The sequence below is a fragment of the Populus nigra genome, chromosome 10 (genome assembly GCF_951802175.1).
Source record: "Populus nigra chromosome 10, ddPopNigr1.1, whole genome shotgun sequence".
In the NCBI taxonomy this organism is placed as follows: Eukaryota; Viridiplantae; Streptophyta; class Magnoliopsida; order Malpighiales; family Salicaceae; genus Populus; species Populus nigra.
In genome coordinates this window covers 11,747,781-11,769,298 of record NC_084861.1, presented here as the reverse complement: position 1 = coordinate 11,769,298, position 21,518 = coordinate 11,747,781, and the positions used below count along the sequence as shown (strand labels likewise).

Here is a 21,518-nt window from a genome sequence, read left to right as displayed (position 1 = left end):
TTTAAAAATGCTATTGTTGTAACATGTTTTTAAAACAATTGTTTTTTATTTAAAATTATTTTTTTAATATTTTCAAACATATGTTAATGTAAAAAATAATTTTTAAAAAATATTATTTTGATATTTTTCTAAACAAAAAGAATTTTGAATCAAAATTGTTATTGTACTCCCAAATATTTTCTTAGCCAATTTTACTTTACTGTTTAAAAATAAATGCACTCTCAATATCCAGTCTCATTTAATGGGTCAATCGAGGTTAATCCGAGCTAAATTAATAGAAAAAATTGCTTGTTTTTAGAGTTTTATAAACAAATATCAAAGTTAAGTTGATAACATCAATCCTGAACTGGATCTTATAGCTAGCCATGTTGATTACCTTTTTTATTGCTAAATTTCAAATTAAATTTAAAATTAAAACAGCTGTATAATTTTATTTTATTTTTGAAAAATTGATTCGAGTCATGAATTAGAATGATTTTTCCATTTAATAAAATAATAATTTACGAACAAATTTTTACACAAACGGACCAGTCAACTGATAATGATAAAATGTAGGCCTTAAAGTTGATAAAAAAAAAATCGATCAAAACATTTATTTGGTAACAATCAGAAAGTAATAAAAAACCCAATGAAATGGTAAAATGAAAGGCTGTTTTCACGAACTGTTGGTTAAAAATCTCATAATCTGAATTTAAACGAAATATCTTCTTATCAAAGACCGCGGTTAAACTTATCTTAATTCTGTATATAATCAAAGACTGTTAACGGTGCAAGTTGGTCCACCATCAACTTCACAAAGGTCAATCGAAACAGACGACTGTTGTTGCGCCACTTGATAGTGATTGTCCCAATAATACTCGTCTTGCTTAACTAGAAGAAGAAAATAATTGGAACCAGGAAACAGATGACAGGAAAAACAAAAAAAATCCAACCATTTGCGCTGCGTAATAATCAAGTGGTAAATAGTCAATTAGATCTAAGAACATGTGAGGTCAAGGGAACATGTAATAAGATCTAAGAGCATGAAAGGCTTTAATTCAAGGGTGTAGAACACAAGGGTGGAACTTTTCCTTCACCTTCACCTTGTCCTAGTCTGTATCCAGGCTGAGGCTGGTCAAGCCAGCATTGGCTTTAGGCACAGCGTATTTGTCCCATACAAAACAGGCTTCATAATGGTCTATCAGAACGAATCAAGACCAGTGGCCCCATGCATGTTACTGCATTTTGGAGTGGAACTGTAAAAGGCGTAACAAAGCTTTGTGGAGCCATTGCCTAGCAATCAAAAGGTGCAGCACATCCATAATGGAGCTTACCTTTCCAATGAAATCAACACATCAAGTATCATCGATGCAAGGGGCTGCACCACAGTTCAAAACAAACCCCCATGGTCACCACCTGCGAGCAGCTGGTCCCCAACCCCTGGTGGTATTGAGAAGAAGTGGCTTTGACTTTTCTTGCATAGCAATGACCAAAAGATCATAAAAGCTGAAAGAGGCTTTGACTACACTTCATGGTGCTCAAAAACTGGGATTTCAAATTAACACAAAAGGAGTCCCAAGAATTCAATGCTTCCAAGCCTGCGCTGTTTTTGACCGCATTGATCCAAGAAATTTACACGGAATTTACACAAAACAACATTAACAGGCGGGGAGAGGAAACTAATAGATTTCTGCATTGTACAAGGGGGCGCGTACAAAATTGGCTACAGCTCACAACGAAATTGTTCTTTTCCTGTCTGTTTCAGAAACTCGGTGATATCAATGCCCCTGGTGCTTGAGAGATGGTTAGCGGGCAATGATGTCGGGAATCCTGATATGAAATAAAGAATTTCTTTTACACAGCACATATACTATCGTGTTGCTAAAGCTGGTAATCTTCTCAGCTATATTTATAGATCCACCCTCTATGAATGTAATGTACAGACCAAGAGCATCTCTGCACTGAGATATCTAAAAACAAAAAGTGCAGTAAAAAACATGGGGACATAAAAAAGAAATCAATCATTTGGCTTGGCAAAACGGAGTCCATGAAAAGGCGGTGGTCAGCGGGAAGCTTTCAGGGTTTTTCTTGTCTCGCTACTAATTTGGGCTTTTTGTCCCTGATTCTGTGCTTTCATTTGTGACGTTGTGTTTCTCAGCTTTTGCCAATAATTTTCATGAGATCCTTCACATTTGGATGTTCTATTGTTCCATGTGTGACAGGCAAAACTTTAGACAGTAAATAAATAAGCTCAGGTAGACAAGCCTAATAGAACGTCTTCATGAATATCTTCTCTTCTTCGATCAGTGCAAGGCACCACGCCTCTAAATATTTTTGTGCGCATATCTAAGGTCCTAACTCTTGTAGCTGCCAACTAGACCAACAGAACAGACTCGGGGAATTTCATTCATAGGTAGATGATCTGTGCATCCATGCAATATCAGTAGTTGCGGGTGTCCTTGTCTTTGTGGGGAAAAAGCAAGTCTACTAGCTGTTATAGCTTAAGTATCAGAAAACAATAGTGTGGATCCTACCCACTGAAAACTCTATATGGGAAGCAGAGGTGCCTTCTCATCATGTCCAACATGATGACTAGCCTGGATGGGAAATAGCAAAACAAGATGTTATAAATCATGTTTCATCTATCGAAATCTCTGAAAGACCATTTGAACAGAATTGAGAAAGAAGCTTCTTACATCATCATTGGCTCCAGCTGTCATATTTATGAAGGATGAATCCTTAGACCTGGCATATCAAATGGAATTTCGGGGAAAATATCAACTACAATATCAGGACGAGTCAAAAGAAGCTCAAAACCTTACTTTTTAAGGACATAAAAGAAAACTTCTCACATGGAAACCCGGTAACACAGATGATATGAACGCTAGTGCCATTCTCATTGAAAACATGCAAGGTGACCTACTGACAAAAGGTGTGGTGTGGGATCCACAAACAAGATTTCAAGAGAATGAATAAGAATTGGGTTGACGAAGAGAAAAGACATGGTTCGATGGTCATGGAAACTGATGGAAAACTTTCTTTAACCCAGGCAAGCCACAACACCTTTATGCCTTATAAATTGGGAATTGAGTTTCAAACATCCATGGTGCATGGTCTCAAGCACTTCCTTTATTGTTATATCAAACAGTCCACGTCCTTGTGTTCAAACAGATGAGATAGTTTTGACTGAGTAATAACCTGACCTGAAGGCAGGATTGGCCTTTTATAAAGTCAACTTCTACGGAATCAAAATACTATGTCTAAATAGAGGCATCCTGTCTCCTCAACAGTATTCTGATCCTAGGGAGGCAAGGTCACAAATAATGAGCTCGAAAGACATGAGGAGTGCCTTTACAAAAATGCCACGTGTCTGCAGGCCATCCTGGAATTCCACTCCATTCCAGAACAGAAGACCGAGGCCTGTCCATTTCTTGACTTGCTAAAGCAATAAATTAAATAAATAAATAAAACAGGAATGAAAATGACTGCATTCATAAAAAGACTAGTGGTGCTGCCATCGTGGAGGAACAAAATTTTGTTTTTAAGAAAAAGCATTAATACTCTGAGTTCAGGTAAGTGCTATCCCTAATGATTATGGAACAATTCACGAATGGTAAATGAGCAAGTGCAAAAAGAGCAAGAACCAACCTCTGGCTGTTCTGACTACCAACCGTTTCCAGACTATCATCCCGTGGTTCATCCTTAACCTTTGAAAGTGGTGAAAAGAACTGAAAAGGAGATGATACACAGCATTCCGTAAGCCAAGTTTCCAGACAAGTGGTGAAATGAACTGAAAAGGATATGATACACAGCATTCCGTAAGCCAAGTTTCTAGACAAGTAAATAATCCTTCTCCCTCGCCCCATCTTCTTACCTCCTTCCTGCTCCTCCAAGCCCCTTCTCCAGTGAACAAAATAAATGAAATAAATGCAAGGTCTAATATTTACCTGGTGCATGGAGATAAACACAATAGAGATTCCTAAGATAAAATTCATAGTCAGGGCATGACCAAAAAGTACAGCAGATGCTATTCCTGTAAAAATTGTTGCTACTGTTGACGAGTACTTTTTCAAAATTGTATCTGCATGAATCAGAGGAAATTTTGATTTAAAAAAAAAAAACACAGCACAAATAAGATTGATCTCATTAACACAAGCACTGGAGATAAATGATTCAAGTCTAGAAAGTACCCTCTTAGTCATGTTCATAAATTCTTCTGGTCTCTTGTTCCAATTTCCACTAATTGTGAACAAGATATGTTTAAATACAATGAGCGGCTTGAACCTCAGTTCTTCCTTATTGCCTATCTATTCATGTACGAATACTCAAACGTCATCTTTGTGTTTGATTAGTGACAGAAACTGGCATAATTCCAGTATGAGCATTAAAATATGTGATTTTTCCAAGTACTATCAATTGTCTAAATTCTGAGTAAATTCTTAGTTATTGATTCTTCACAATCTTCTAAATGTTAAGACATAGTTGAATCATTATTTACCTCCAAGTATTTTTGTCAATCAAAACTTTTGACAACAGCACACTTGTTGATGTTTTAAATGGTTGGGTGTTTTGGAAAGAAAATTAAGTGTAAAGTGTGAGGGCCCATCCTTTAATCCTCAGAAAACGGCTGCCTTAGATTTTAACAAGACAAAAGGAAAAGAACAGTATAATGCTGTTAGTTCTGTTCTTAAACCTATCCACAGATTATCTAATTTCAATGAATCAACTAGATAATTATCCAGTAAGCTTTTCTCTTTTAGTAAACCGGTTCTCTGGTTGTTTGTTTACATCAATTCAATAGATGAAACATCATAGACATGCATAAAACAGATGAAAGACAGGGATACTTACGAATGAAGAATATCAAAGAACAGAATGGAAAATCACCTGCATATTTGAAAAAGAAAGATGATAAAATCCCTTGTGCTGCATTGTTACATATCAACAGCATGGTAGCTCTTGAATGCCCATGTAGTATATCCAAGCTACTAGGACCTAAAATATAGAGATGGAAATTTAAGCAAAAAATTAAATTTACATAAACTTGTACAACCAAGAAGTAGTGTTTCTGATTCATTAATACTCAGTGCTTGTGTTATATTAATAACTTCCCAAATCCAACAATCAGGCAATACATAAAATCCACAGAGAGGAAAGGCAAACATGTGAGATAAGCAGAACCAACTAAATCTAGGTAATAATTGAAAGTTTGTTCTCCACCAAACAAAATAAACAGAACTTCATGCAAATGGAATACCTTGTTAGAACAAGCACTCATGAGCAACAATCAGCAAATGCATACCTTTAAATATGGCAGTCACAAGAATGGCTAGGAAGTTGAATATGGCACCATATCCATACAGGAAAAGGTTCTGAAAACCATGGAACAAAGACTTTCTTGTAAGAGAATGAATGAAATGGTCACTAAAGCTTTCAAAAAGAAAGAAAGAATAAACATTAAGTTTCTATCATGGAAATTTTCTTTATAGGAGCATCTGGTGGTGGAAGTAATCAAAAGGCCCTGCAAAGGACCCCCACAATTCACTCTCAGGTTTGGCTGAGATAAAGGAAGCAATCCACGAGGAGAAAACTGTATACTAAATTAAAGTTAAAGGTCAATATAAAACATAGCCAAAAAGCAATAAACATCATATGATATAGCACTGGAAAACACCTGAAGGTAAATGCTAGTCTCAAATTGACTCTTCAAAGCATACTCATTGTAGACTGATGCGAATGATGGAACACTAACCTGCATTAATCCAAAAGTTAGCTCCTAGGATATTACATTTTCTAGAACAACTAGGTATGTTATTGTCAAAACCAATATTCTCGACGCCATAAAACCCAACTGCAATGGGAACTGGCAAAGCTGCTGGTGCAGGAAAAAGGTGAACAAAGAACATGCAAACTCACTGATTTACATCACTTGTGAAAATTTTTAGCTATGCCTCCAGCTTAAAAATGTAACAATCCAGTATGTCCAACATATTACCAGGGAAAGCAATGGCCTTTGAAGGCAGTGCATGGAAATGTGTATTTGGGTAATTATCCTGCAGTTATTGGCTTTTATGGCCTTGTTGGGGCTATCATACTCATCAGCCCATGCAGGGTCAAGCCAATATGTTTCTTGGAACCTGATTGGTTAAGGAACCAAGGCAAGAGAAGAGGGTCAATCCCCAGCTTCTGTAATTGAGCAAATTTGAAAAAGCTATATTTCTGAAAGCCATATCATTTCTTGACATATTTTCAGTCCTGCTAAATAATTTTATCTTAATCCTATATTTTAAAGCACAGATTTCATACATGTTCACCAAGAAAAAGTTTTTCCAGCACATGTGAGACTACATGATACATATATTTTTACAGCCCCCTCAATAACGTAGATTTCCTGCCATTGCCCTGTATATATGTGTGCACGAGAGCATCTGGTGCATATTGTTTGTTATAACTCTATTTTGTTTCTGTTCTATTCAAATGAATTTCCTTTTCCTGCTAAAAATGAAAGAATGTATATCCGATGCAAACTTGCATCCAGGCAAATGCATGTTGTGCATCAATTACATTGTGGCTAGACATTCCAGCAATTCCACAGATGAAAACAATTTTGACGACAGTTTTAACCCATCCAGAGAAATGTTGTCGCACATGGACATTTAGTAAAGGTGAAAACCATCAAGAAAGAAGATAATTGCATACTATTAAAAAGCCTAATAACTGCACGGGAACCAAATATATCCATATCAACACAGGATAAGCTTACAGGATACTTACAAAAATTAGTGTGTACAAGTATGCTCCTGTTGCAACTGGAAGACCCATTGCAGAGGAGCCCTCGGGCAGAGTTCGTAACTGATTCACACTAATTCCAATGAGCAATAGAGCAAGAGCTTCCCACTGCCAAAAAAACGATGAATGAAAATATCACAGGTTTGGGTAAAAAAAAAAAAAAACACATAACATTTCAGGCACACACCCTTTTTGGGCATCCAACTATCAGACCAACTATTCTTCCTCAAATTCAGAGTTAAATTTGATATGTATTGATGAGAAACAACATATTCACCTGAATGATCGAGAATCTCCGTTTCATGATCATCTTCAACAACACAGCAATCACCAAAACCTGACAAGTTTATAATCCACAATGGAAGATTTAACATCAAATAATGCTCAAGTAAAAAGCAACAAAAACAGACAAAATAATTAGACCATTCTATCTTTCCATGAAAAGAAGAAGGGACACAGTCAGCCTGACAATGACAGTTTTTTTCCTACATCTTCAACTTTCGAATCCTATTTTACAGACAAATTTATCAAATGAACTCACACTGAATAAGTCTAGACACTTATTGGAAGACTAAAGAGGTGTAGATAGAGTCTTAAATGACCAATCAGGAATTCTACACTATATTGAGCAGGAAAATAATTTAACATAAACCCGACAGATAGTTGATAGTTGAAAGCACACTATTCATTATGTATGTGCTTCAATAAAGCATACACTATACATATTTTATAAAAATATCATGATTTTGAATGTCCTTTATGCACGTCATGAAGTGAGCTACCTTTAGGTTGCCCAGCATCTTCACCGTCGCAGGATTAAAGTAAAGCTGCACAACAATAAGTAGGGAAATTAGAAATGAGAACTGCCACAACAATATGATCCAAAAAAAAATAACAGCAACAAATTATAGCTTAAAAAATTTTGTAATTCTACTGAAAAGAAAAAAAAAAGCACTAGTATCTTCCGAGAGTCAAGAGGAAGTTAATCACTACATGTTATGTAAAGAATATTTTGCAGATTGGTTCGTTCAACAAGAAAAATTATACCTGCATAATAAACTTTAAATAATTGCTAACTGCATATAGGAAAGCTGGAACAGCAAGAAGCACATTGTTTCGAGCAGCCTACAGAAGAAAAGAAATATAGCCAACATCTTAAAGTTAAGAAAATCTAATCCTGCTCAAGCAATATAGCACTCAGAAAGTCACAAATGGAAAATGTAAATATGAAAACTGTGCATGCAAAAGAGACAGATGAACCAGTAAAAACTCGAGGGGCTTTAAGTACAAAAACAATAATGATTTAAGCAAAATTGCAAGACAATGACCAAACAAGAAAAAAGGTGCGTGAGAATACAAATAGCAATAGAAGAGACTCAACAATCTATTATGAAAAGTGGATCACTTAAGGGCACAAGTAAAAAGGCCAAAACAAGAAAATAGTATTTGAACCACAATGATGCATTCAGATTCACCATGTTGAAGAATCTTGAACAGTCCAAAAAGATGCGGAGAAATGCAACTAAAAGACACCCTCTGTGAACTCACAAATGATCCAGAATTTTCTTTTAAAAAGAAAAAGAAATGCATAACCCCAGAACAGACAAGGTTTCCCATCAGAAAATGCAATATTACATTCAGTTTCATCCCACTGCCTTTAGCTCCATGGACAAAGATTTTTATAGCACAAGTAATGAAAGTTGACACTTTTCTTTTCCTTCAAAGCCATAGAAAAAAGGGTAAAATTAGTTTTACAAATCAGCAAAAACCATATGCCTTGACATCAGAACCAACCATATTGATCACAAAAAGCACAATTTTTTGGCCCTTCAGTAAGCCTAAAATACACTGTTTGTGAATGAATAAAAATCAATAGAAGGGGCGACATGCAATGCACCACTTTTGAAACTGATTTGTGATCCAGAGCATCCATAAGCCACAAGAAATCTTTTCAATGTTGAAAAAATATGTAGCAGCTTTAACGAGCTTCCAAAAGCTAATAACATTATTTATTTTATACGTAAAAGAAAAACAATGGAAAAGTGTAGGTAATTCCATATAAAAAAGTAAACTAGACAAGGAAAACTTATAAATATCTCTCATGGTATTCACCAATCAAAACTGCAATCCTGATAAATACCAAAGTATTTTACCTGGACAAAGGTAGAGAGAGAAAGAAGAGATTTCTCCCCAACTTTTTTTCGTCGAGCCTGAGAAACAAAGATCAGGAAAAATAAAAATAAAGTGAAGAGATATCAAACATTTACAAAAAAAATAAAATAACATAAAGGACGAATCTACAACCACGATTCACAAGAAAGTCTAGGACACATCCATTGACATGTTTCTCACGCCAATGCTGGTTCCAAGCTTTCGAATAAATGCTTTTCTAGCATTATTCTCAAGGTACCTTTTCCTATATCAGTCCCTTCCTCAATTACCGTTTTACCAAAAGAAAGCATTGATAATGTGGCTCTTCCCATTCCTCCAATGTGTCAGCTCTCTATCCTAGTTTCATGTACTAAAACTCTAATTGCAAAATGGAAACAATAACTTCCAAAGGATCCTGATTTTCTGTGGGATTCAGTCAATTATGGAAAACATATCATTCTAATGTATGATATCATATGGCTAAACAACATAGATCTGTCCATGCTTACAAAAGTCTGTACCCCATCGTATTTTTCTTATCCTTGTAAGGTGTAGGGCCGCTTCATTGCCATTCTTTGTCTATGGCTTATGTATGATACACAACTAAGTTCCATTCTAATATATGATACACAACTCACGAGGGATTAATTGGATTGAAGTATGTAAGAGCAATTAAAAGGTAACAATTGAGCAAGATGTAAAATTATTATTCCTCCCCGGTCTAAGATATATCTGCAACAGTAATTTCATCACCTTTTTTTTTTTTTTTCATTTGCACCGCTAGTTGTCAATCACCACTACTTCTATATTATTACAAAAACACTCGCTTCTCTTTCCTTTTTCTCTTTTTCGATGGAGCCAGAACTTGTATGCCATTTAAGCCAAAACCCAACAAAGATAGCATTCAGTTGCATTGACAGAACAGAAGCATTGAATGAAAAGATTGATAATGAGCCGGTATATGCCTACCTGGATCAAGAGCATAAAAATTGCAAAAAAAACTTTTGCAGTCTCGGTCAAGAAATTAACACTTATAGGGCTAAACTCGAATTTCCCATCCTCCTTTGACATATACACCAATATTGGCTGCAGCATAACAGTAACAAAAATTAAGTAAAACTAATTTACCGGTATTTCACACAAGAGAAAAGGAAAGAAAGAAAATCACCTGGAGACCGACTAAGATGCAATCGCCAACTACCAAAAGAACATTAAGAAAGCGTGTTTTAGACGACACATCGCTTCTATGTCTATCGTATGCTCTGGCCACTGCTTTGCTGTTGTTATTATTTGCTGATATTTTCGAGTGGCATACGCTGCATTCTATCATGTCTGCTCCTTCCATCACCAAATAAAATTAAAAAAATCACATTTCCACTCCAGAAAAAAGGCCGCTTTACAGCTGTTTTTGAAGCATACCTTGAGTGAATTGGATCTTGCAGAAGTGAATACGTCGGAGATCGCAGGAGTTCAGAGGGAGAGGAGGAGGAGGGGGAAGAAGAGAGTGAGGGAGGAATCTGTTTAATAATTTTGTTTTATATAGAGAGTATATAATATTAGTGAAAAGGAGAGCGGTGAAATGTAAATTATGTAATAGTCACTCGCTGCTTCTCTACGGCTTCCGGTTCTTTCTCTCTCTTTAATTGTTGTATTTATTTTATAACGTTGTTTTCTGAAACTTTATGAAAAAAAATTTATTATTATTATTAATAGTTTTTATAAAAGTGGTGGAAATAGATGAGATATTTCTTTTTTAATAAGAATGGAATATTAGGAAACATCATATGCACGCTGGCCCCTGTGAAATTTTTTTTCCTATTGAATAATTATAAATTTAACTTTAAAGTTCGTAAATTTTAATTTTTAACCCCTCTTAAGAGTTTAATATCATCAGTACGCCCCTGAGATGTTAGCAATGTAATTCTCTTATAGTCTCATAAAAGTCAGATCCATATATTCTCCTTAGGAAAAATCATTTTTTATTTATTTATTAATGCTTGATGATTTCTATTGTCCCTTTTGAAGCAATTATTATATATTATTTGAATCATATATCCTCTCCGGTGAAAATTATAGGATCCATCATAAAAAAAAAGGTATTTATCAACCTTATTCTCGTATAAATGGGAGGGAGGGGTGTGCAGCTCTAAACATGCAAAATAATTTGCATTAATGACGCTGGTATAGGGTTCTAATTGCCTCCTAATCCCATTATAATTGAAACTAAATTTATTACTCCAGTGTATTTTCATGGAATTGGTAATGGGGTGTTTGTATATGGCATAATAAATAAATTAAGGACTTGAGATAGTATTAGAGTTGATTTAAAATATAATTAAAAAAATGATATATGACCCTATATTGCGGCACGTAATCAAGAAATATCTCTGCAAGTTTTACATTAAAATATATATATATATTCTTAAAGCTTGCCAAAAGCACAAGATTTTGTATACACACGAACACAGTTGTCCGTGATGGCGGTTTTTTTCTAAAACTAATTACCACCCACAGAGATGATGATGTTATGTGATGTGATGCATGATGTTACTCCATGAATGACATTATTTAGTTAAATTGACGAAGAGAGGATGAGAAAAAGGAGACTCTTTTCCAGAAGAGCTTTTGTGACATGCCTTGGTATCTCTGAAGACTTGTTGAAGAACATGGCAACGATGAAAATAGGAACAGAGGATGCACCCCTAAACTGCAGAAGCAGACACAAAGGTAAAGACACTTGATGTTCAATGAAATAGAAACGCTCCTTTGTCAGGTGGCAAATTTATGTAAACGTCGAAAATGATAGGGCATAGGGCATAGCCTTCATTGTCTGCTCGCCCTACACGAACAAATTTAACATCTGTCGGCAAATATATCTGGTTGCTACAGCTGCGGATTTTAGCAAAATTCCATGTGGTAATGTTAAAAATTATAATTGAAAAAATAATGCACGGACCTATATACAGCGCACAATGTCCACGCATGCTCAGACAGCTGAAGCTTTGAGGGAAAGAAAATCAGAAATTTTGTTGGTGTAGAAATCTGGTTTGATGGAGTTGCTTGGACTTTGAAGCATCGACAATGAGGTCACACCTTTTTGAAAGAAAAACCTCAATTAGAGCACATACAATATACATGCTGAAGGTAGGAGGGGAATTTCATTATAATTTGTAGTTACCGGAGAGTACAAGAAGAGTTTTGCAACCACCGTTTTGTCCAAACAGAATATCAGTATCCAATCTGTCCCCAACCATGCATATTTGTGACTTGAGAATACCGAATCTGTTGTTGATCAGATACATGAAAATAAAATGCAAAGGTGAGGAAAACTAGAACACAATAGAGCGTTTATATGGAAGTTCAAACTCCTTTTTTATTATCATGCAACTGATAAAGAAAAGCAACCACTACTTAATGGGATTATGTTGTGCTGTAGGTGATATTGTAGTCATGAGTCAAGACTGTTGTATACTTGATTGTGAAAAAATATAAACTTCTTTGCAATTTCCTATGCTTGTGCAAGACCAACCTTAATGGCAATACATCAGTAATTTGCCTTGTATTAAAGTTGCAAGGCCTGTTTCTTAGCATGCACATGAAGGCTCTCCAGTCCCCACTCATGCATGATCGGGTGGGTTTGCGATAGACCCTAGGTTACAAACTTACAGACCAACAAATACTTGCTTATCCATGAATAATATGAATGCAAATATATGGTGGTTGGTGGGCATGGAATCAGATAATTTGACAAATAGATGTGGATAATGATTATGCATTGTTTGAGCTGTAAGCAAAAAATGCATGACTTCTCCTGAATTTGCTCAATTCAAAGTAAGCGGAGAATAAAAGAAGGAACAAAGCATTGTAAGCCCTACTTGTTTGCCAAGTAATCCATCATAAAAGTTGAGGGCTTTCCCGCAACCAGTGGCTCACGCTGAGTTGAACCAACAAAAGCACCGACCATAGAACCACCGCCTGAAATTATATATTAAGCACAGATTATAATGTATTCTGGAAGAACTTGTGAGGAACAGAAATAAAAATATCACGATGGTTGCTTTTATATGCAAGGAATTCTCATAATGTAAATCTCCAAATAGATTAGTGCAATAATTGTTGCTTGGGCGAATGCATTGCATGTGTAGTTCAAACCATAATCCCAGAGCGGGAACAAGTATACTGGAAATCTAATCCCAACCATTTCTATTCTTTTACCAGCTCATATTTTTACATTTCTTACAATAGGGACGATATCACATAACACTTGCTTATTAACCACATTTAAGTACATTTGAACCTTCTAGCTAACAATACAAAAGTACAGCCTTGGCCTATTTTTTAGTCCCCGAACTCAAAGTCCAGGACTGGCATGTTATTATCACTTATTGATGCCAAAATCACATAGATGGAACTGGTTTGAATTTCATATTTTCAGAACATGCAATTTAATGCTTGGAAGGATTACAGAATACAGACAACTCTGCTAGTTTACTCATTTTACTGATATTCAGCTCTTCAAAAGGCCAAGGGTGTCCAAGTCTTCTAACACCACATTTCTAATTTGAAATTGGTATCAAGCTGAATATTGGAGATCATTGCATATCTTGTTTTCTATACATCATGCATCACAACCTACATAACCTGAATATGAGTAGAAATCAATGTAATGGAACATAAATTTGTGACGAAGGGGAGATGAGAACCTGCCCATTCCTGAGCATCTGTAAGATGGGTGACTGCATCACGATTTGTAGCAATGAAGAGACACCCAGGATTTTCCCTTATACAGAGTGTTCCATATTGGACTTTGTAGTAGTTGAAATGGCGATCAAATCCAACAACAACTGCCCCAACCTAAGTAGCAATGAAGAAACATCTTTAGCATGCCTAAATTTTGGGGAAAGCATCCTACCTTTTGCTCCTCAATTGCAATTATAAAACAAAGCACAACCTAAAGATGTCGTACTCAAGTTGCCTGTCAGGATATACCTTATTGAAAGGGAAAGAAAAAAGAATAGAAGTTTACATCTTTATCGTGCTCCATCAGAAACCCAGGCTTCAGCTCAATCTTTTTTCCACCATCTTCCTGTACAAGTGAACAATACAAAATAGAAATAACATATTCATCACAAATGCTAATGCTAACTAACCTACAAGCTAGAAAATGGCATTAGCAGGAACAGAAATTATTGCAAGTAAAGGTCATTGCACGTTGCACAGTATTGAATAACTCGTGGAAATTTCTAGCATTACTAACAGCTGAAGATTTCAAAGCATATATAGAAGATGAAATGAAATATAATGCAAACTGGAACTCATACATACTGGCCCGCCAAGATACTGAAATCCAGCAAGCTCAAGCTCCTTCAAGATGCCATCCTCACCAACCACATAAACCTACAAGTCATGCACGGATATCAATTCATTATCAGCTACCACATCTCATAATCTCCACAACCATAACCACACAATTATAACAAAACCCCACTGCAAGAAATAGAAAAGGTTGTTACTTGCCTTTTTATCTTTTGGGAAATCAATTGACTTCAAATAGGCTGCAGCGGCAAAAGAAGATGCAAAAATCTCTTCCTGAAACAATTGGATAGATTCAGAGCAGCTGTTAGTGAATCAAAACAAAAAAATGGAAAAGAAGGGGTTGTGACTTACTAACCTCACTGACATCAAGACCAAGTGACTCGAACTTTTTACCATATTGTTTCCTAGACTTTGTTGAGTTGTTTGTAACAAAAACTAGTCTCTTCCCCTGAAATCCAACAAAGGAAAACCCACAATTTTACAAAAGAAAGTAAACACTGACAGCACTGTAAGAGGAAAAAAAGAGGCACTATAACACAAATTAAATACAAACTCTTGAGCGGAGCATATCAAGAGTTTGAGGGACTCCATCAATCAATTTATCTCCTTTCCATATAACTCCTGCAAATCACTCACCCCTTCATTAATACATGAAAAAAAAAAGAACTCTTTCTCTCTTTTTTTTATTCTAAGAAATGAATTGACAAGAAACTTAAGAGCGAGCGAGAAACACAGACCGTCACAATCAAAGATGAAAGTCTCAACAGACCCAATGAGCTCATCTGCGTTTGTTAAAGGCTGAGCTGCTGCTGATGCTGATGCTTTGGTCGTGAAAATGTCCATTCTTGTACTACACTTTCTATTCAAGTTCAAGTTTTTGTTCCATGTGGTACAGTTTGTGAAGTTGTTGGAGAGTTTTTCCAGACCCAAGAATTTAGGGATTGTTGGGTTTACTTTGCACAGAAATCGGGATGGAGATGTTGAAGAGGTTGAAGAAACAGCAGACACTGAAACAACTGTCCTGCTTAGCATCTTTGTCACTTTGTATTCTTTTTTTTTCCCCTTTTGTTTTGGAAAAAAAATTATTAAAATGTTTGAGTGGTAGCTTTTAGAAAGGGTGGTTAGTTTGTGGCCGTTATGGTTTTGGAAGGTTGCGTGGGTCAGCATGTGCTTTTGGGGTCAGGATGACCTGAGAGTTTGGGTGAACGGACTTTGTTCATCATCTAATTTGCGGCGAAAGGTGTCTCTCCTTTTCTTTTCTTTTTCTTTTTTAATGAGAGTTTTATTCAACTTTTCAATTTGGATCTGTTTGGTGCTGCGGGCTTTCCATCAAATTTTATTTTTTTTCAAATTTATTTTTTAAAAGTATATTTATATCCAATGGCTACATTCGATTCTCAGAGAATGTGGAATGGAATTCACATAACAATCATTTTTGAAAATGGATTTACTGATAATAAATTCCTGATACAACTAAAAAGCCAGAAAATATATATATATAGAAAGCCCTACGATGGGAAACTACCACGTTAGGTTTGGAGAGAGATGGGACCGGTTATACAATAGGGGGAGCAAATGCAAGCTTTTTTTTTTCGATAGCCGGCCAAATGACTACAGGATCATCGGTCTGCTTTACCTCAATTCACCATTTCGAACTTTATACAGAAGGTTTTTCCGTACCAGCTTCTTCTACCTATACCGCAGTTGAAGCACCTAAAGGAGAATTTGGTGTCTTTCTGGTCAGTAATGGAAGCAGTCGTCCCTACCATCGTAAAATAAGAGCACCTGGCTCTGCCCATTCACAAGGACTCGATTCTATGTCCAAACATCACATGCCAGCGGATGTGGTCACCATCATAGGTACTCAAGATATTGTCTTTGGAGAGGTGGATTGATAGGCTTTCTATTAATAGAGCAGGGCTTACAATTCAGCATAGCAGCTCTCTGGAGGAGATCCAACGCATATTTTTGCTGTGTTAAAAAAAGTCCACGATCATTCTTGTCTTGAGTACCTCAATGCCAAGAAAATAGTTCAAGTACATATTTCTGGCTTAAAGTGCAGCACCTCAATCTGTGAGAACCTGCAACCAGCAATCCAAACAATAGTGATGAAACAAGGAAAGGAGAAGGGATTTCTTATTCCATCCCCAATCGCAAGCAAAGCAAACTTGCACCAGATAACACCATGAACGCACAGGACATGGTCTCCCCATGTAAATGAAAAGGCATCCTAATTTAAAGACGCAAATACATCTCCCAGAGCAATGCCATGAGCAAGAACATTATTGGTCATTGCTTTAACAGTTAGATCATAAACAGTAAAGCATAGAAAAATGAAAAGGTAACCGACACCAGCACCCTACTAATAGTCTGAAGTGCAGACCCAAAACCCCCTCAAATCCAACTCGCTCGCTCTCTCCAACTCTCCCATGGCCAACCCTCCTTCACCACCCCCGCCACAACCTCCCGATCCCATGACAATCGACGGCGCAGACGAAGACTCGGCTCTCTCATCCTCCGCATATCTGACTCACCTAGAACTCGTAACTCGGCGATCTCGCCGCTCCAAACAACTCGCTCAGATCTACAGAACCCATTACTGGACCTTAGTGGAAGAGCTCAAAGTCAAACACAAAGAGTAGTACTGGAAGTATGGGAAAAGCCCATATAAAGAAGTTGAGAAAAATAAGAAAAGAAAGAGAGATTTTAACAATGATAAAGAGATTCTTGAATTGAATGCGAAATTAGGGATCAGAGATGGCGGCGGTGAAGCAGAGAAGGAGAAGAGAGGGGAGGAAGGGTTAAGGAAGTGCTTGGCTGCTGGGTGTAAAGCGAAAGCAATGGCTTTAACGAGGTTCTGTAATACACATATTTTGTTGGATTCTAGACAGAAGAAGGTTTTTTTTTTTTTGTTTGAATTTCTTCCGGATTGCTGTTGTGTAATGATTCGTTGTATTTTATTAATTTAAGTTGTTTACTAGGTTGTGTATTAAGATTTTTCGGAAAGATTGTGGAATTTGTACTGGTTGATAATTTGTTAGTTTGAAAAGGATTTTGGCTTTAGAGAATAAGATATGAAGTTTGGGTTCAAGGGTTTGATCAGTTTCAATTTCCTTTTTCTTTGGATGATTTTTGATATTGGATGCTTGTTTTTTTCAACACCTGTACATATGTTGTTTGCTTCATATTATGTTTTGAGACTTATGCTTGGTTGCTTGGAATGTTAAGGATGAGAAAAGAATGCAAACTTTGTGGAGAAATAGGAATGACAAGATAATTTTAGAGAATCGAGAATGACAAGAAAAATAGTTCTATGATTGTGTGTGTATGTTATCTTGGATTGTGTTTTTGCGTAGCCTGCATGTTTTGCATCGCTATCCATTTTGTTCGTCTGTGTTACCTTTGTTCAATGAAGAACGCAGGAAGCGGAGAGAAATAACTTTTTTTTATTTGATTACTGATCCAATGGCGTTTGTACTTTTCCTTGTTTCTCAGTGTTTAGGAGGAATTTCAGTGAGACCAAACCAATTGGTGTGTTGCTCATCTTCTCTAGGGTTTTTGGTGGTTATTTGAAATAAACTTAGGCCGACAAATAAAGCTACCAGTTGTTTTTTCATCTTGTACAATTTGATGATCTTCCATACTAGATTGCAATAGTGTCTTGCATTCTGTTGTTTCCAAGTGGTGTTGATCATTTACTCTCTCTGCAAACTTGTGCACCTTTTCATTGATTGCCCTGTATAAATGTTTTGATTGCCCCAGCGGACACATTACTTTCAAGTGCTAGTGTGTTTGTAATCATACACTTCGAGCCGGCTTTAGTAAATCTTCGGAACTAGACAGGAAATAGGTAGTTTCTACACGTCAATCCAATTTACTTAAATAAAACCGAGTTGGTGTTTGTTCAGGATCCCCAAGACATATTTAATCGCAAGGTTTAGTTTCTATTTCAATTAACAGTTTAAATTTGCCTTCTTGGAGTCCTTTAAGCTCATCTGCAAAGGGCATTTTCTACAATATTTTTGGTTAAAATGCATTTTCTTTTCAGGTTCATTTGCATCACTTTGTGTGAACCAACGATTGGTCGATGGACAGTGATAATGAACTGTTTGTTGACAAATATCAGTTGACGTCAATTGACTTCCAGTTGAAATGGTTGCATGGATTTTGAGTTTTAAACAAAGCCGCCTTTGCAAACACTGAGCGACATAGGCAGATCAAGTGATAGACAAGGTGGTCAACATGTTGTCTTCCAGTTTTCAACATGCTGCTGCCTGTCATTTGCTTGCAAAAACTTGTTGACAGTTGAGACCCATTTAATAACCAGAACAAGTCCTCAAAATATGAAGCTGTGAATGGATTTTCTCATAGACAAATGATTCTTGGTTTCTTTTCTTGACATTTTATCATTTCTGTTTGCAGGTGTTTGATGTACATAATACATATTCTTCTGCGATGATAAATTCTGTTTGATGCGTCAAAATTTAGGTTTAGCAATCTTTGCAATTCAAGAAATGCTGGTGATGTGATTGGAGATGTCATTAGTATATCTGATTGAGATTTGAAGAAGTTTTGAGGAGCAACAAATATGTATTTCCTCTGATTGAGTTGTTGATGTTGCATCATTCACATCAGTAATATGATCCATAGATTTGTATGAATTGTTGAGCTAAAATTCGTTGTTCATTTATGTTCTCTACTCAATTACCTGATGATATGACAAGCATAAAATTCTCAGTAGGGGAGATTCAGGGGCAGAGACGACAATCAAAGCTTACGAACACTTGTTAGATAGAAAACGTGATCATTTGCAAATCTCAGCACTTGTTGAAATCATTTTTTTTTATTATGAATATGATGACGGTTTAAGTAGTTTAATGAACACAATCAAGAATGGGTCACAGCGTGCTTGAAGAGTGTGCTAGAGAATTCATGTAAAAACATAATCTTGAATTTGCATACAAACTATTTTTGTATCAATTTTACTACAATAATTTGATTTTTCAACAAACACTTTTGTTAATAGTAACTTGGCATAAAATTTTAATCTTTCTACAAGATGATGTCATTTCTAAGAAAAAAAAAGAGTATGATTTGGATGGAAATATGGATTAAGATCCTTAACTGAGAATTTCTGAAAGCTTAGACATAGAATTGATAGAGATTTATTTAATGGTAAATTTGAGGCTACCTGTATAATTATTTACATAACCTTTTCATCTTTAGAATATATCCCCAGAAAGCCTAAACCTCAAGCAGCAAGACAATTGATGGCATAGTTTCAGGAAGTTTATTCAGAGAAAATGCTGTGATTAACTAACAAAATATCACCATCTCTTTCATCGTAATATAACTTTTTCTTTCAATGCTCTTAATATCTATCTGTGTCTACGATTGGAATAACAAAATATTCGTGGCAACTACTCATTGCCTCCTGCTTTAGTTGCTTTTGATCACTACAATGGAAAATCCATTCACACTTGTAGAAGAAGAAGAAGAAGCAGAAGAAGAAGAAGAAGAAGAAGAAGAGGAAGACATTTAAGTACTAAAACTAGGAGTTGTAGTAAGTTAATGCTATAGAAACCCAACTGGCATGTCTATTTTGAGGAAATTGATGGGTTTACTGTCTGAATCAAAGCCGCATTTCTAGCTGTTAAGCATTGATGAAAAGTATACTTTAAGCTAGCGTGTCTCTGTCTCTGTCGCTGTCTCGGATAATATGCTTGATTTTTATTAAACCCATTCTTATAGACAAAAATGACTCAAGACTTGATCGATTCATTCCTAATCCAAACTAAGGTGTTAAATATAAGATAATTTCGAGTATATCTGATTTAATCTGATTTGAGCACCAACAACTTCCTCGTGTATATTTAATAGCCGGTAATGCCCCATTGGTTGATCATGGGGAGCAATCCCTGTTCAATATCAGCAGTACTTCACACCACCCCTGTATGCTGTATATACATGGCACAAACTCTAACAAAAACCAAACCAAATTGATAATGGAAAACCAACGCCAAGAAACCCCTCCTCTCCTCCAAGACCTCAAGGTCACGATCCAGAATTCTTCTGTGGTTTTTCCAAACCAAGAAACTGAAAGAAAATCCATCTTCTAGTCAAATTATAAGAACGGTAAAGGATATCTAGTTTGGTGATCATGATCGGTATACAGTAAGCAGGGCTTTGAAGATTAATGTTGCCTTGCCTTCCACATTATGGCCATCAGAGTTACGACAATATAAAAGAAAGTGTGTTTAGAGACGCACTGATGGTCATTTTCACGACTTCTTCCGTTTGATTAGGGTCTAATTTCAATTATCTTAGGTTAGGTTTCGATTTCTCTGTTAAGAATTCGGAAATTTGTGTGGATTCATTAGGGATTCCTCTTGATTCTATGCATAAGAGGAGGGCGGCTGGAACAGAGAGAGCTTAGACAAAGAAGAGAGTCTAAAGATTAGGAATCTTTGTATAAAAAGTTAACCTCTCTGAACTGAAGGTGTAATTAATGGCATAACTCTACGGGTTTGGGGATATATTTTTTTTTTCTAGCAATGAAATAAATAGCTGTTGTATGCATCCCAAGTGTGAAAATATTAGTATTTGAAATATGTTTGCACCAGCAGCAATAATAGTATTTGAAATTTGCTTATAGCACCTGGAACTGTGCTTCTGCTACTGGTAGCCCAATAAAATGATGCCGGTGCTGTGCATATTCGATATGAGAGTAGTAGGAGTCATGTCCAGATTTCAGGGATGCACTAATAATGGTCCTACGTTAAGATAATGTCCTGTCCTGTCATTTCCATTTTATGTTCTCTGTTAAAAAGTCCCAAACTTCAAAAGATTTTGCTGTTAAGCTATTGGAAACATTGGTTAACAACCATTGCTTTAGGTTGTTCTGAGGTTAATCAGCATGCTTAAATGCATAGTTTTGTATTTTAATCTTTTCAATCTTTAGGCACAATAAGATCCCTTTTTTGTACCTTTTTTAAGATAATTGAAAAGATTGCTATGCTCAAGTTGCGTGTCTTGTCTGTTTTTTAATGAAATTGTAGGCGGAAAAAAAAGCGGCAGATGCAGACTGGTGTGGATGCTGTCTCTAATGATCATAATCTTCGTACTGTTAACTTTGTCCAATGAGCTATTAATGTGATTATTTTTTTAAAAGAGAATTGGTCGAGTATTGTCCTCTGCCCCATCCCTCCCTTCCCCTGTTGTATGCAAGTGTGCCCTTTTGTTGATGTTTGGCAGAGTGCAATAAAAAAGTTCCCTTCAAATAT

General features: G+C 36.1%; 2 protein-coding genes across 13 annotated transcripts; both read right to left on the bottom strand.

Annotated features, from left to right (window-relative positions):
* Window positions 1–1,857: 1,857 nt before the first annotated feature.
* Window positions 1,858–11,155, bottom strand: LOC133704893 (CMP-sialic acid transporter 4-like). 10 transcript variants are annotated; one of them, XM_062129940.1, is made up of 15 exons: window positions 10,339–11,155; window positions 10,088–10,257; window positions 9,889–10,005; window positions 8,922–8,978; window positions 7,816–7,893; window positions 7,551–7,595; window positions 7,046–7,105; window positions 6,754–6,876; window positions 5,654–5,731; window positions 5,282–5,351; window positions 4,831–4,974; window positions 3,927–4,060; window positions 3,628–3,707; window positions 2,676–2,724; window positions 1,858–2,576 (listed from the first exon to the last, which is right to left on the bottom strand). In XM_062129940.1, the coding sequence occupies exons 2-15, from the start codon at window positions 10,247–10,249 to the stop codon at window positions 2,526–2,528; spliced, it is 1,248 nt and encodes a 415-aa protein (XP_061985924.1). In that variant the 5' UTR covers window positions 10,250–10,257; window positions 10,339–11,155; the 3' UTR covers window positions 1,858–2,525. The 10 variants fall into 10 exon arrangements, 9 of the variants coding, with proteins under 9 accessions (XP_061985924.1, XP_061985923.1, XP_061985925.1 ...); XM_062129939.1 differs by having other exon boundaries at window positions 10,088–10,251; XM_062129941.1 differs by lacking the exon at window positions 10,339–11,155 and having other exon boundaries at window positions 3,628–3,769; window positions 10,088–10,264.
* Window positions 11,156–11,290: 135 nt separating this feature from the next.
* LOC133704894 (phosphoglycolate phosphatase 1A, chloroplastic-like) lies at window positions 11,291–15,460 on the bottom strand. Of its 3 annotated transcripts, none has more exons than XM_062129949.1 (11): window positions 14,973–15,460; window positions 14,789–14,856; window positions 14,591–14,683; window positions 14,437–14,508; window positions 14,245–14,316; window positions 13,946–14,005; window positions 13,623–13,773; window positions 12,795–12,894; window positions 12,098–12,201; window positions 11,876–12,012; window positions 11,291–11,779 (listed from the first exon to the last, which is right to left on the bottom strand). In XM_062129949.1, exons 1-10 carry the CDS (start codon window positions 15,400–15,402, stop codon window positions 11,906–11,908), a joined length of 1,257 nt encoding a protein of 418 aa, XP_061985933.1. In that variant the 5' UTR covers window positions 15,403–15,460; the 3' UTR covers window positions 11,291–11,779; window positions 11,876–11,905. The 3 variants fall into 3 exon arrangements, with proteins under 3 accessions (XP_061985933.1, XP_061985934.1, XP_061985932.1); XM_062129950.1 differs by having other exon boundaries at window positions 11,291–11,626; XM_062129948.1 differs by having other exon boundaries at window positions 11,291–11,758; window positions 14,973–15,457.
* Window positions 15,461–21,518: the final 6,058 nt, after the last annotated feature.